Source organism: Sinocyclocheilus anshuiensis, unplaced genomic scaffold (genome assembly GCF_001515605.1).
Source record: "Sinocyclocheilus anshuiensis isolate Anshui unplaced genomic scaffold, SAMN03320099.WGS_v1.1 scaffold454, whole genome shotgun sequence".
Taxonomy (NCBI): Eukaryota; Metazoa; Chordata; class Actinopteri; order Cypriniformes; family Cyprinidae; genus Sinocyclocheilus; species Sinocyclocheilus anshuiensis.
Genome location: NW_015548217.1, coordinates 696,098 through 713,224, shown reverse-complemented (window position 1 = coordinate 713,224; position 17,127 = coordinate 696,098). Strand labels below are relative to the sequence as shown.

The window sequence follows — 17,127 nt, the reverse complement described above, 5'->3', positions numbered from 1 at the left end:
TGTTATATCTGTAACTGCATATCAGTCAAACTCATGTCACTTTATGTATTCTGTCAAACACAAAAGGAGATGTTGTGCTGAATCTCCATGCAAAGGAATTAGACGGTGGCTGTAATATGTACAAGTATGTAAATATGATTTCATGTGTTTTAAAGCTACCATAGTTTGGGGTATTTATTTATTTGTTTAAGTAATAATTTTATTCATCAAGGATGCATTAAATTGATTAAATCGTGTCCACGCAGTTGTCCACGTATTGCGCAAGTGTAATTTATTTTGAAGATGTTTTATGCCTGATTGCTGAAGACAGGTTTGAGCCTCCTGGTGCCAAGCCGAGCGTATGCAAAATCAGTCGATGATATGGGATGTAGCTGCAGAACACACATTAGCATATTATGAAGAAAACCAGCAAATAAGCAGTGATCAACAGAGAAACCAGAGACAGTTTGATCGACACAAATAGCAGCCTGGTCTTCACTGACTTGCTGTTCTGACCTTTAAGTAATAATATGTTTGAGCTGAAGATATGTTTTTCTTTTTTGGTTTATGCCACACTGATGTTTAAGTGATGTGGACAGTATCAGGCCTGTGTTTGCATGGATTCACTGGATGCTTATGAAGCTGTGCTGTTATGACTCAGTGTCCTCAGAGAATGTGTGTGTGTGTGTGTGTGTGTGTGTGTGTGTGTTACCGACAGAGACAGCAAAGTGTTTTTATTTTCCTGAGTGCATTCTGCTTGGTACAATCCATGAGCGAGCTGCGGACATGAATGGTATCTCAATTTGCACGGCTTGCGAAGGGTGTGCTATTACTTTCCTAAACTATTTTCACCTGGCAGATGATAAAACAAGTGAAGAAGATGAGAAGTATACTTGCGTTAAGGAAAGTGCAGAGTCATATCTAGACACCAGAGATTTGGGTGTGAACTTGAGTTAATCACAATCCAGTATTTCATTGCAACATCCAAGCAGCAGCTTTTGACCATTTAGGGTATATTATTTATTATTTTTAGAAATATTGTGGCTGCCAACCTGAAAAATGTACTGCAAATTATTGCCATTTGGGGTCTTTCATCCCAGGTTTCATTGAAGAATCTGCAATTAATTCAGCGCATCTGTGGCATGCTTCACGCGTTCCAGTTAAATTATGAAATAAAATGCATCCAGATGTGCTTACTGCTCTTTTAATTATGTATTTATTTGCCTCTGTTAATGATAATGACCCTGCATCTCATTAATTAACAGAGGATTACGCTTTAGTAAGGCTGAAATGGCACCTGTAATATTTCCTAAAATCAATTAATTCTTAATAATTTTTATAATAATCATTGAATATTCATTAAATGCACATGGCTCATTTCATTTTGTGGCTGTGCAGCATATGTGCTCCTGTTAAATTCTGAAATCAAATACAACCAAATGTGCCACATTTTTATTTTTTGTGTATTTATTTATTTTTGTTACTTTTTTAGTGAATTTATCAATGAATATTCATGAAAATTCATGATTTTTCAGCTGTGCAACATATTTGTTCCAGTTGAATTATGAAATAAAATGCAACCAAATGTGCCACATTTTTTTTTGTGTGTATTCATTTATTTATTTTTGTGTTACTTTTTAATGAATTATTTCTATCATTTATCAATGAATATTCATGAAATGCACATTGCTTGTTTCATTTTTCAGCTGTGCAACATATTTGTTCCAGTTGAATTATGAAATAAAATGCAACCAAATGAGCCACATTTTTATTTTTTTTGTGTATTTATTTATTTGTTACTTTTTAATGAATTATTTCTATAATTTATCAATGAATATTCATGAAATGCACATTGCTTGTTTCATTTTTCAGCTGTGCAACATATTGGTTCCAGTTGAATTATGAAATAAAATGCATCCAAATGTGCCACATTTCTATTTATTTTATTGCATTTTATTTTTATTAATTATTTTTAATGCATTATTTTTTTTATTATTAATGGCATTCATTATTTTTAAAATGTTTGAACTATTTCTATCATTTCTCAATGAATATTCATAAAATGCACATTGCTTCATTTATTTCATTTTATGGCTGAAACATTTGCCGGATAAGAAATTGATATACAGGACTATTAGATCCGACCGTGGTGTGACAGCGTCACCGTTCATGAAGCAGGTTCAGCCTTCACATGCTGTCCATCCCTCATAATTATTGCACATGCGATCCTTCAGTCACCAAACTGAAATGATATTTCATATTGCACATGCAAACTCATCTGCAGATGTGCTCCTCATGAGCTTTCAGCCCGAGTAATCTGCGTTGATTATGTGCTTTATTTTGTGCTTGGGAGAGATGTGTTACAGTGAGGACAACCGAAGGTCATCAGTGTTATTCTCTTCTGTTTTCTAATTCTAATACATTCTTAATTGCGCTCTAAAGTGACGGGTAATTATCGGTGTGAGTTTCAGATGCACTCCGGATATCATTTTTATAGCGATTAAAGGAAATCATTGATTTGACGATTGGCGTTTAAGCAGCTGTAAAAAGCTGTGATAAAAACAGTGTAAGCTTTGAGAGATGAAAGCTCAGGTCGGCTTTGAAAAGAGCCGTCCGTTCTGTTCTGTTCTGTTCTGTTCTGCTGATTAGATATTGATCATGGGAAAACAAGTCGACTGCAGTAATGAGACTCAAGGTTGATTTATTGGCTGTATTGAACTCAGTGTTGTAAGTCATTTTTTGACAGGAGCAATCTGAGACTAAACAACTGATTGGTTAATAGTGTATTTTGCACTTTGTGTTGATTTGATCAATTCATTGGTACTTTTCATGAACAAGGTACAAAACACAAAAACAACAGTTTATTTCATTTTCAAGTTTTTCCAAGTACAACATCGACACAATGTTACAACACTGTTAAAAATAATAATTGAAAATATAAAATATAAGTGTACATATTATCTAAAATATTAAATATTTGTATGTAATATTTTATATAATACATAAATATTATAAATATAATATAATATTTCATATTTTATCGAATTATTGCAGTTGCAAATATTGGCTACATAAAAATTAAAATATGAATGAAAACATTCAGTAATGGTCTATTGATAATGCATATATTATCTTTATAAAAAATAAAGGTTATAATTATAAAAGAGTCTATATAAATTATATATATACATATTAATCACAATACAACATGATAGCTATAAAATATCCATAGACCATGTCTTCTGTAGACGTGAAAATTAGTTTCATAATTGATGATTTTTGCAATAATAAAACTGTTATTTTTCTGTTTATAACTGTGACTTTGCTTTGAAACAATTACACTATTTGAATAAATGTGACTTCAGCAAATGGTCAGTGAAAGAAATTGAGAAAACATTGGTGGTTAACCTCTAGAGGTCAGATTTTATGAGCCGTTTTAATGTCTTTTGATTTTCTGTCAGGATTACAGCCCTGTTCACAGCGTGTCTAAATACCTTCTGATTTATGGGATTTTGTGACACTGACTAATGAATTGTTGTTGTATTGATTCTCTCAGTGCATAACTGAAATGTGCTGCTCTCCAGAAGATGACGTTGGAGACCATGTTTGACGTGCGATTTCTGTTCCTCCTTTAGATAAAATCGAGAATGGAGAGGTGTACCAGAGACGCAGGGGTCCCAACAGCGGCCACACGGAGGAGCAGGACGTGAGTCCTAAAGCACAGGAAGTCAGCGCTCAAACAGGAAGCAGCTGGAGGCGAGTCGTTCTGCTGATCCTGGCCATTACTATACACAACATTCCCGGTGAGTCTCTCCTCGTGTATCTCTCTCTCTCTCTCTACACTTTATAGTAGTGTATGTGTTGCACATGATCAAAGATAAGAGCAAATTGTTTAATTTAGAGTTTTTGCACTCTAATCATTTGTCTCACTGTTATTCATGAGTCTGTGTGGCCTAATCCTATGAGAAGGCATTGTTGCATAATTATTCATATCTGCATGTGACCTTTCCCTATGACGGTGATTTGATCCCGTACTGAAACACGAGTTGCATATGTTCTATGCACACTGCAAAAATACAGGTGTTTCCTCACGATGCTGACCAAGCGGCAGGCTTTCGATCAGGACACCTGTGTGCAACACACAGTTCTAACATTTAAGCACCGGTGACCTGGGGCTCATTAAAACAAGATGCAGTCTGACATCAGTATCACATACACATGATTGTATATATAAACATTGTATAGGACTGTTTATATAAAAGGGTTTTAAATGTATATATATATATTTGTGTGTGTGTGACCCTGCACCACAAAACCAGTCATAAGGGTAAATTTTTTAAAATTAGGATTTATGCATGTTTGTGTGTGTGTGACCCTGCACCACAAAACCAGTCATAAGGGTACATTTTTTAAAATTAGGATTTATGCATGATCTGAAAGCAGAATAAATAATATTTCCATTGATGTATGGTTTGTTAGGATAGGACAATATTCGGCTGAGATACAACTATTTGAAAATCTGGAATCTTATGTATTGTTGGTTATTGCTACAAATATACCCCAGCGACTTAAGACTGCTTTTGTGCTGCAGGCTCACATTTATTTTTTCTTTATATATTGTGTATAATTTGCTATGTGAAATGTATACATGAATATATTGTGTTGTAATTATTGCAATGTATTAGAATATACATTTTGTATTATAATTACAATATTATAATTATTGTAATATAATGTATACATTTGCTATGTGAAATATATGGTTTGCTATATCTAAACATTTGTGTAAAAAAACATATATAAAATAATATGTAAACAATATATATAAAATATAATGTAAATTTATTATGAATATGAATAATCAAATAATTAACGTAAACATTTTTTAAAAATTGCTATATCTAAATATTTATAAAAAAATAATATATAAAACAATAAATGTAAATAATATAATAATATATGAAGCATTTAAAAAAAAAAAAAAATGTGTATTAGGTTTAAATATTATATATAGGCCTACACATGTAAAATATATTTATATAATATTTGTGAGCCTGCAGCACAAAAGCAGTGTTAAGTCGCTGGGGTATATGTGTAGCAATAGCCAACAATACATTGTATGGGTCAAAATTATACATTTTTCTTTTATACCAAAAATCATTAGGATATTAAGTAAAGATCATGTTCCATGAAGATATTTTGTACATTTCCTACCGTAAATATATCAAAACTTAATTTTTGATTAGTAATATGCATTGCTAAGAACTTCATCTGAACAACTTTAAAGATGATTTTCTCAATATTTAGATTTTTTTGCACCCTCAGATTCCAGATTTTCAAATAGATGTATCTCAGCCAAATATTGTCCTATCATAACAAACCACACATCAATGGAAAAACGTGATTTCAAAATTAAACGTGTATTCAGAAATGAAATGGTCTAAAATAACAATCAAGTCAGTCAAAGTGACAGATAATGATTATGTGTAGTTGAACTTATCCCTGCTTTTATGACATTTTAAAAGTCTCTTTTCATCTCCTGGTTCTCCTTTGCATTTGCACCATGCTGCCTGCATTCTGCTCTTATCAGCTGTGCTTTGGGCAGCACTTGATCACAGCTCCCTCATTTCATCACACAGTGTCTCTCAGCTTGTTCTTTTCATCCTGGACTCTTAAACGGACATATTATCAGCAAGACAAGCATCTCTCAGAATGAATCATCCGAACGAGGTGCTTTAGCACGGCTTTGAGACGAAGGTACAGCACAAGGTCACTAAGAAAATGACCTGTTATATAAAAACTGATGAATCAGACGTGATGGTTCAACAGAGTACTACATTGATATGAACTCATTATATTTTTCATTACTGAAACAGTCTTTAGTCAAATTCTATAAATTATTATTTTATAAATACATTACTATTCAAAAGTTTTTCTTTTATGAATTAATACTTTTATTCTCTAAGGCTGCATTAATAATCAGAAATGTTTCTTGAGCAGCAAATCAGCATATTAGAATGATTTCTGAAGATCATGTGACACTGAAGACTGGAGTAATGATGCTGAAAATTCAGCTTTGATCACAGCAATAAATTACAGTTTAACAGATATTCACATAGAAAATAGCTATTTTAAATTGTAATAATATTTCATAATATCACTGTTTTTACTGTATTTTTAAAATCGAATTAATGCAGCCTTAGTGAGCATAAGGTGCTTTTTTCATTAACATTAAAAAATCTTACCAACCCCAAACATTGGAACAGAATGTACATTATTAATTATTCAAAATAAATAAATATATTTCACATAATATTTAAATTAAATGTAATTAAAAAAAATATATATTTATTTTTTATTTTATTTTAAATGGAATATACAAGAATTAATTTTAAATTCATGAATTGAATGGGGGGAAAAAACTATTATAAATGGACTTTTTCCCCAACTCTTAAAATAGTGACCTGCCAACAGCCAGTAAATGAAGCCATCACTCTTAAATACGTTTAAATTTAAATACGGACTCTCATCAGTCGAGACGTTGAGGTTGAGCTGGTCCTGTGACCTTAAATGTCCCTCAAAGCACGAACGAAATCACGTAAGCCGGTAATCAGACTCATTTTGTGTCAGTTTAAGCTGTGTGTTGCCTGGTAAACGTTGTAGCGATCTGTTGTCAGTGGAACATTTCCATTGTAGTCCACTGTTTTCAAGTAATTTCATGCAATTTTCTTCTTTGAAAGTTGAATCTGAATGGAATTGCATGTGCGTTTCTGTTCAGCATCCAGGACAGGTGCACAAAAGAGGAGTACATGACATAAAAAACCAGAGCTGTCTCTGCTAGTCTAACAGCTACTGTGGTCAAAATGAAAAGAGGCAAATATAAAAAGCACATTTTATTGAATATGTTGCAGCACTTTATTATTCCTCTGGCATTGAGTCTCATCACAGTGAAGTCTACAGCATTTGGCATGATGTTAATTACCACAAAAAAATGATTAAATCTCTTTAAAATCGAGTTATAGTAGTGAGTCATTACAATCAAGTTAATGGTGAGGCACTTACAATAGAAATAAATCTGGCCAGCAAATTCGGGAGTATAAATATGAGCTCATAATTTAATTAAAGCGCTATTAATTCTTCTGTTTTATGGTGTTAGGCATGTTGTTATTGTGGTACAAAATAAAATTAAATATAAGCGAGTTACGTAATCAGATTACTTTTTTCAAGTAACTAGTAAAGTAACGCATTACTTTTTAATTTACAAGAGAAATTAATAAAAATAATGCAACTCAGAATATGACGCGAACCTGCAATAATTAAATGTTAAACAACACAAATATCCTATTTAATCCCATTCTATTAACCAATGTCTTCGACGATCCAGTTCAACCGTACTAATAAGCACAAATGACTCTAGACAAACATTTGTGTTTTTTTATTTTAAAAACAAACAAGCAAGCCCTGTCCAGATTTAAAAGTAACGCAAAAGTAACGTAACGCATTACTTTCCATAAAAAGTAACTAAGTAACGTAATTAGTTACTTTTTTATGGAGTAACGCAATATTGTAATGCATTGCTTTTAAAAGTATCTTTCCCCAACACTGCAGAAAAGGTTATGAAGCCATTTTTCCCGCACTAAAATCGTAATAAGACTTTTACACAAAGAAAGGATCTTTATTGGCATTGATGGTTCCATGAGGAACCTTTAACATCTGTGGGATCTTTCCTTTGCACAAAAGGTTCTTTATAGCGGAAAAAGATTCTTTAGATCATTACAAATGTTCTTCACACTTTTAAGAACGGGTTACTGAAGGGTTCTTTGGGGTTTGTGACTTGATGCAATGTTAATAATTACTTGAATCATTAAAAATAGCGAATTAAACAACTGTAACTAACTCAGTTTAAAATAGAAGCACTCAAAATAAAACACTTGAAAAGTTAAAATCGAAATATGTTTAATATGTTTTATGAGCGAAAAAGAATAATTTGTGCGAATCAATAAATTATGGATAATCTACAACCATTGTGTGAATAATATGCAATCATGTAATCTATAAAAAAGTAACTGTAACCTGATTACGAGCATTTTAATGTAAAGTAATCTGATTACTTAATCCAGATTACATGCAATCAGTTACTACCCAGCACTGATTACAACCCACTTCATAATCACAATCATCTGCAGCACGAGTTATGTCAATCATATCTGCAGCATCTTACACGTCACGTTTACAATCATCAGCATCAGCTCAACTTCATCAGCTGTCAGCATTTAATATTCAAGTTATCTTGCGACCCTCTTAGATTTTTACTTTGCTTTCAGTCGAGAGCCTCTTTTATTCAGTGCATGATTTAGAAAATATGCCTTCAGGAACATCATCATTACCGACATGGACCAGAGCCCACGATATCATGACCTCCCATTATTTTCTCCAATAAAAAGTGTTCGATGCACAACCATTTCTTGTCAGTTTCTGGGAGTGTGAGAAAACGGGACATGAGCTGCTCGCTGCCTCTTTATTAGCACCAGCTTTCATCTTCTTCTGTGTCACATCAAAGATAGGAAGCACTCCAAAGAGAATCAAAAAGAGCAGTGTCTCCTTGAATAATCCTGGGATGTGCTTTAGGGTCAGACAGAGATATTGGGAGGTTTGGGCTCTTTGTGGCCTTTTCTAACCTCAGATCTTGGTTGCAAAGCCACTAGGCTCTACTGACATGTTCATGAAGCTCTGAAATGAGATGAACCGATGCACTTTGGGGAAAATAACACATGTGGATTTGCTTTCTGCTGCAGTCTGGAGTGTTTCTCCTCGGCTCGGCGCAGGGCTTTGCTCGCATGATTCCTCCGGTGGATTCATTAGGTTCCTTTGCTGGTTCTTAAGCAGCGGTGAAACCCAGCAGGCTTTGAAGAGCCTCACTGTTTCTGTATGTTGTTTTCCATTGCTTCTAGAAGTCTGTTTTTCTGCTAGACAAAGTGAAATGTGCTGCTTTGAACGGTGTTTCCGTGCTCCTGCTGCACATCAGATCTGCTTTTCTTCTGCTAAGACAAACAAGTTAAAACACTTGCATGAAGCATCATTGCCAAAAATATTTAGGCCTACATTTAAGCTTTATGTATTTGAATTACATTTCAAATATCCTTCCATTTGGATTAAACTGAAAAACTTAATATGATGCATATTTGCACTCTACAAATTATGCCATAGTTTATTATTAACTATTTGCATCCATTTAAATAATCATATTTCAAAATGCAGTCATTCAAATTGCTTAGAATCAACATAAATATTTTAAATATATATACAAACACAGTTAGCTCCATATATATTTGGACACAGGCACAACTTTGATATAAAAATTGTTGTAATATTTTATATTTTTGTTTAATTAAAGCTTAAAGTCTGCACTTCAATTTAATTTGAATTCTATTCTGGTGACACAGAGCCAAATTATGAAAATGATAAAGCTGTGGAATAAGCAATAATCAATTTGGAATCAAATTGGATTTATTGATGATAAATATATTAATCTAGTTGTGTATTTAAAACACATTCAGTTTATTACAGAAATCCGACCTGCTTCATTTATATACAATATGACTGACAAATACGCATCACATTAAGTTTAGTAAAACTGTGTAATCCAAATGGCTCAAAACTTTTTTTCTTTCTTTTTGATGTCCTAGTTGCATGGTACGAAGACTTTAGCCTTTTATTAGCATTACTCAGAAAATTCCTGGAGAAGACTGTGGTTTTCATGTTGGTATAAAACATCTGCAGACTTGTATTCACAGTACTGAGGTCAAATGTCTGCAGAGCAGAATTGCCTTCATGTTAAATGTCACTGAAATGAAGAAGCTGGTAGACGTCTAAGAGTGTGCTTTTGTCTGCTGTAGAGCCCTGCTGTAACCTCTGTCAGCCGCTGATGCCGGGGTTCTGCTACTTTTGTCAGGACATAATTACAGTGTTTGAAGTGCAGCGCTCTATTGATATTCCTCATACATTCTGTAAAAATGTGTTCAACGTGCAATTAAATCAGCCTGAACTGCTGAAAGGAATAGTTCATCCAAAAATTTGCTGAAAATGTGCTCACCCTCAGGCCATTTACGATGTAGATGAGTTTGTTTCTTCATCAGATTTGGAGAAATGTAGCATTGCATCAGTGTCTCAGCAATGGATGCTCTGCAGTGAATGGGTGCCGTCAGAATGAGAGTCCAAACAGCTGATAAAAACATCACAGTAATCCACAAGTAATCCACAGCACTCCAGTCCATCAGTTAACATCTGGAGAAGACAGAAGCTGAAACAAATCCAGCATTAAGACGTTTTTAACTAAAATACAAGTCCATAATCCATAACACTTCCTCCAGTGAAAAAGTGGTCTGAATCAGGAGAGAAATCTGCACAGATCAAGCAGCGTTTAAACAGCTCTAAACAAATCTGTGGCTGGATTTTGATGTGAGAGACAACAGGAGATGCACTTTTTCACTGGAGGAAGCGTTATTATGGATTATGGACTCGTAGGCAACGGTTTGAAGTTAAAACATCTTAATGATGGATTTGTTTCTTTCAAACATGCATCTTTTGTCTTCTCCAGATGTTAACTGATGGACTGGAGTAGTGTGGATTACTTGTGGATTATTGTGATGTTTTTATCAGCTCTCATTCTGACGGCACCCATTCACTGCAGAGCATTCATTGCTGAGACACTGATGCAATGCTGCATTTCTCCAAATCTGACGAAGAAACAAACTCATCCTAATCTCGGATGGCCTGAGGATGAAGACGTTTTAAGCACATTTTCATTTTTGGGTGAACTATTCCTTTAGCATATAGAGATTTTTGGTATACGTTTTGAAAATCTCTCTCTTTTTTTGACAGCTTTAAGCAGGTAAAAACACTTTTCTCCCCAAAGGCAGGCAGCTTATCCTGATTCTGTGCAGACAGATAGCAGCTGAAGTGAGAAGGGCAGTGAAGTAAAGCACACGGAGAAAGTTCCTCACTATGTCAGAAATGGTTTTCGCTGAGAGCGGCGAGTGGAACGGAGAACAGCTGCAATAAGAGCCCTAAATAGAGTACATGTCTGAGAGCTGACTTATAATGGCACGATCAGGATTTACCACTGCTTACAGCAAATAGTTAAACAATTAATTTATGGTTATTTTTGGTTTAAAATATAGTGACGGTATTTTTGCTGTTAAACAGAATTAAACACATGGGAAAGATATAATGGTTAGCTTAAATGGGCCATTCCTGTTCTACAGTACTTTTAAAGACTTGCAGAAATTTGTCAAGCTCTGACACTTTAATTAAACTATTAATTATATCTTAATTATTTACCCAGTGGAAAGAAAAAGAAAGATGGAAATAAGGAGCTGAAGATTATTGTTGCTCAGGGAGGATTGAATTTTTTTTTATATATATATATATATTAATTTATTTTATAATATATATTATAAAAACAAAGCAGTTACCTAGATCAGTTAATAATAATAAATATAATATACTACTAATAAAAGTACTATATTAATTATCATTATCACACATTTTAGATGTATGTATTGATATATTGATTTTGTTTAAAAATATACACATGGTTAAATGTTCATATTAAGCTGTTCATTCATTTAGTTAAAAAAGGAATGCACTGATGACAAATATATAAATCTGGTTATTGTGTATTTAAAACACAAGTTTATTAGTACTATTACAGGAATCTGACATGATTAATTTATGTGTGGCTGACAAATATGCATCACATTAAGGTTATTAGTTAGCTTATGTTAAAAGTGTGTCATTTTAATTTAAATGCAATTCAAATAAATCTATGTGGTGCAACTATTATGAAATAATATTTCATTATGTTTGAAAGAAATGTAAAAAATATATTTAAAAACAAAAGCATATGACACCAACACTAATACAAGAACTTGGCACGTGAACCACGTATGCCGCGCTGCTCACTTTAACATCCTTCTCATTGTACAGCCATTCTTTGATTCTAATGTGACAGTCTCATGCTTCATCCTGACCTAGAATTAAGACACGATTCTGAGCTTAACTTTGAATGCATGCATGCATAAAATGCATCTCCCAAGATGCTCTCTGCTCTCTTTCTGCTTCGTTTCATCAACATCACACCAGACTCAAGGGTTTGAGCAGTTAAGAAATCAGATGTGATGCAGAATTACTGACTTTAGTTTATTTGTAATAAGCATTAATTGTTTTGACTCCATAGATACTTTTTTAACGTGCAAAGCCTGAAAAAATAATGCACATGTGAATCATTAACATAAGCTTGGCGTTTTTTCATGCACACAAACACACAGGCATTGTGAGAGGATCAAATGCAAATTACATAGTTTAATAAAGTCCAGTGGCATTCATTGCTACATGTAGACATTATTAGTTTAAGCATGAAGATCAATGGCCTTAAGTCTTTCTGTGTGTGTGTGTGTGTGTGTGTGTGTTGTGGTTTCCATGTCCTGTGAGAAACACTGGGCTGATTTTATAATTTTGAGAGAATAATAATTTTCACAGAGAATAGCCTTGTGAAATACGGTCATTTGGCTGGAGGTTTTCTTAGCACTTCGCATCTGAGAACTTCTTACAAAAGCATTCTACATGAACAAAGCATAAAAAAACCCTTCTGCAAAGATATCGCAACTAATCTGAAAGCAAACAGATGGTCCTTTGAAAGCGAACCGACCCTGATTTAATATATAGATTGCACTCAGGATAAAAAAATTTAATTTGCTCTTTTGGCTGTGGGCGAAATTGCACCAGAACTTTACTCTCTGTTCCCCATTGGTTTGCTGTCAGAGCTGAACACAGGTGAGATGATCATAAAGTGTTCAGTTATTTGCAGTCGTGTCTCTTGTGTATAATCAAGCATTGCTCTCTAATCTCTAGTATGCATGCGTGAAGCCGCTAGTATGACTCGGTTAAACTCACACACATGCACACTGTTGGTATTTGACTGCCACACACTTTATTATACTGATGTGTGAAAGAGACATTGTAACTCGTCATAAATTGATCTTGCGCATCGACTGCATCTTGTTTTTGTCCAATGGCGGTTAGACATTGTAGTTTCATATATGCTGCAGAAACGACTACATTGTGGCAGATTATGAATGTGCATTTAAGCAGTGTTTTATTGAGCGGAGTTTAATCACTCTGTCATTGCTTTCAGATTTATTTCAGGAATCCGTACACTGAAAAAAAAAAAAAAAAACGGATTAATTGAATTTACTACATGTTTCAATCAATTTATTTTAGCTACTTTTAAATAAACTAATTTTGCTGAAAGTTAGTCAACTAAATTTGTTTATGTAAATGTATTTTATTTTTTATTATAATTTTTTTTTGTGGCATATATGTAAAATAGATTTCTAGCCATTATTGCAATTTTTCAATGCAATATACTCATATTACATCTAATTTGCATATAGGATATGTTATAATAAAATGACAGTTACATTCACAATCAAATGTAAATATAGGTTTTTTTAGTAACATTGATATTGATATTCGCATATTTCATAAATTTTATGATATTCTTATATTTTCAAATATATATACAATATATATATATATATATAGTTGTTTTATAATAACATTTAAATATAATATTCTTACAGTATCAAAGTGTGTGCATATAAATACAGAACAAATCCTTATTTTTGAGCTCTGAATTTAGCATTTTAAATAATAAAATGGGAATATAAAAAGTATATAATATTGAGTATTTTGAGTTGTACATCTATTGCAATAAAAGATCATGTAAAATATTCCAGAGGCACTTGGTGCATCACCACTTTTGGCAATGTGATTTTAATATTTCTTAATAAATAATAATAATAATAAAATGAGGGCAGTAATGTAGATTATGCGTAAAGGTGATCATGGTGTAAAATCACACTCTGAATGGTCAAAAGGGGCTGCTCTGCAGAAGAAGAGATTTTTGTGACAATGAAGGTTTATTTTGGTTCATTTATTGTGATGGGAGTCCCGAGGCAAAGAAATGAAGCACAATTTGTCCATTTATGATGTGCATGACTCACTTATTAAAATAAATTAAACATCAGAACTGTGTTGCATCACTTCGGCTGACAAATCTCAGCGACTACGTCGTCGTGTTTTATTAAGCACAAATACTGCACACATGCATCCAGCCTCTGGATGAACACACTATAATGCTCAACTAAATCTGCATTCGACATGTCAAGCCATTCATCTCGCCTTTTAATTATTGCTTTTAAGTCAAGCCTTTCTCTATTCTTCAAGTCAAGTCAATGGCTGTTTTGTGCTGGAGATTTGGTGTTATTTGGATGGAGAGATAAGACGTCTTCATTTCTCTTTTCGGGAAGATCATGTTTTATGGATGGAGGTATAGATCATCTCGAGGGGACGTTTGTAATGAATATGCACTGTGTGTGATATGAGCTCAGAGCATGCTGGGATTAACATGTACATGTGTGTTCACCTGCAGTTCTGGACTGAAGTGTATTTCACACAAGAACTATGTGATTTCTCAGGACTCTTATTGTGTAGTTCGTCAGCCCTGCGGTGGGTCCTAACGACAAGTGTTATTAAAACTGCTCTGAAATGTAGAATTAAAACTATTAGGCTTCCAGCAGCATTTATTTCTCATCAGATCTCATGTGGGCCGAGGAAAATGCAGAGGACAGGCTAAAATAGGCAAAGTGGATCAAATATAGCAATTTTTTAAAATGCATTTTCTGCTGATTGTTGGAGAAAAACGGCAGAATTTAATACATTCTAAAACAAAATGTAAATAAATTAAAATTGTATAAAATATAAATATAATGTATATAGTAGAGTGTATTAAGTTGAAAGAACCCATATGGTGTTAATGTTTATGTGGGAAGAAGAAGAGAAAAATTTATTAGGGTTATTATTAACTAAAAATTAAAACCATAAAAAAAACTTTTTTGTTGCTTTAAATAAATAAATATAAAAACAAACAAACATACATACATTAACTGAAATAAAATAAAATATGAATTTCAGCTAGTTCTAAAGAAGTACTAAAATAAGTAAAAATTAATCAACTAAATACATATAAATACAAAAATATACATATAAATATACATAACATACATAAAAAAAGATAACTATATATAGACATTTATTTGATAAAAAACAGTAATATTTTGAATATTATTGCAATTTAAACTAACTGTTTTCTATGTGAATATCTGTGAAACTGTATTTATTTCTGTGATGCGCAGCTGTATTTTCAGCATCATTACTCCAGTCTTCAGTGTCACATGATCTTCAGAAATCATTCTAATATGCTGATTTGCTGCTCAAGAAACATTTCTGATTATTATCAATGTTGAAAACAGTTGTGCTGCACAATATTTTCGTGGAAACGGTGATATATTATGCTGATTTGCTGCTCGAGAAACATTTCTGATTATTATCAATGTTGAAAACAGTTGTGCTGCACAATATTTTCGTGGAAACGGTGATATATTTTAATTGCCATGATCCTTTGAGGAATATAAGTTTAAAAGAACAGCATTTATTATTATTGCATTACAGGTCTTTACTGCCACTTTTTGCAAAACAAGTATTAATTTCTTTCAAAAAATCTAAATCTTACTGACCCCAAACCCACCTCTTTAATCACAGCTTTCTTAAACCAATTGGTTTCCTTAAAGACTCTCCACATGGCCTCTTCTTGTTTAAATACTGTAATAGCTGCAGGTTCACCTTTGCTTATGTGCATTTAGATCCTGAAAGACAACCTGAACTGTCACTTTAACCGCAGCACAAGTGTTTACTTCAGACTTTTATCTGATTTAATGTCAGGTTGATTTGATATAGAATGCATTTACATATCCTTAATTTCCTCTGAGCCCAGAATGAATTTTCCTGGCTAAAGATAAGATTGACCTGATTAATCTGAGTGATGGCTTTGAATTAACGTATTTACATAAACACACACACACACACGCGCGTGCGGATCTGTCCGGAGGTGTGTGTCGCTGCAGGAGCGCTGTAGTGGATGATAGGAGTTGAATTGGACTCTGATTAGATGTCAGTTTATCAGATGGCTGAGGTGCTGCTGGACTGAAAAAGTGCATCTGTCTCAATGCTGTGTGAGATGTTTGAAATCTAAACTCAAATAGCAGAACAAACCACATGAGATCAAGACAAATCCAGCCCCACACATGCACCGATGACTCGCTGATAACAGGAATTTGAGAACTGAGAGTACACATTTTTTTTATTTTCAACATGAACTTTGTCCGACGTTACACATTTAATATATAGAAACACACAATGCATTGTTAAATATTAAGAAACATATGACTCAAAAATGAAATCAAACAGAAAGGTTGCCAGAATTTTACCGTAAATAATACAGTAGCAACATTTTAAGTTTACAGATTTTTATTTTTCATAAACTTAAATAATGTTAATATACCAAATTGCTAAAATCTGAATTTTACCTTTATTATAAAATGGTGATGAGAAAGTCACACAAACACACACCATCATGATAACACACTAACATACACTAAAAATAATGTGATAAACCTTAATTTAACAACATTAATTAAACAGCTTTTAACAACAAAGGCAATTACGACTTACTATCTCACAATTCTGACTTTTCTTCTCAAAATTACAATAGCCTGCAAATTTTAGTTTATATCTCACAGTTTTGAGTTTATATCTTGCAAATTTTGACACGTCACAATTGCACTTGTTTTTTGTTTTGCATTGCATTGCATTGCTCTGCTTTGCTTTGTTTTGTTTTGCTTTGCTTTGTTTTTGCTTTGCTTTGCTCTGCTTTTTTTTTTTGCTTTGCTCTGTTTTGTTTTTGCTTTGCTCTGCTTTGCTCTGTTTTGTTTTTGCTTTGCTCTGCTTTGTTTTTTTCTTTGCTTTGCTCTGCTTTGTTGTTTTTGCTCTACTTTGTGTTTGCTTTGCTTTGCTCTGCTTTGCTTTGTTTTTTCTTTGCTTTGCTCTGCTTTGTTTTTTTTTTTGCTTTGCTGTGTTTTGTTTTTGCTTTGCTTTGCTCTGCTTTGCTTTGTTTTATTTTGCTTTGCTCTGTTTTGTTTTTGCTCTGCTTTGCTTTGTTTTTTCTTTGCTTTGCTCTGCTTTGTTTTT

At 33.2% G+C, this 17,127-nt stretch overlaps 1 protein-coding gene across 1 annotated transcript in view; it reads left to right on the top strand.

Annotated features, from left to right (window-relative positions):
• Nucleotides 1–17,127, top strand: part of slc39a11 (solute carrier family 39, member 11) — a 107,285-nt gene that overhangs the window by 69,577 nt on the left and 20,581 nt on the right. Inside the window, exon 6 of the mRNA XM_016440830.1 lies at nucleotides 3,615–3,782. Within this exon, the coding sequence (XP_016296316.1) occupies nucleotides 3,615–3,782 (168 nt within the window). The remainder of the gene's footprint in view (nucleotides 1–3,614; nucleotides 3,783–17,127) is intronic.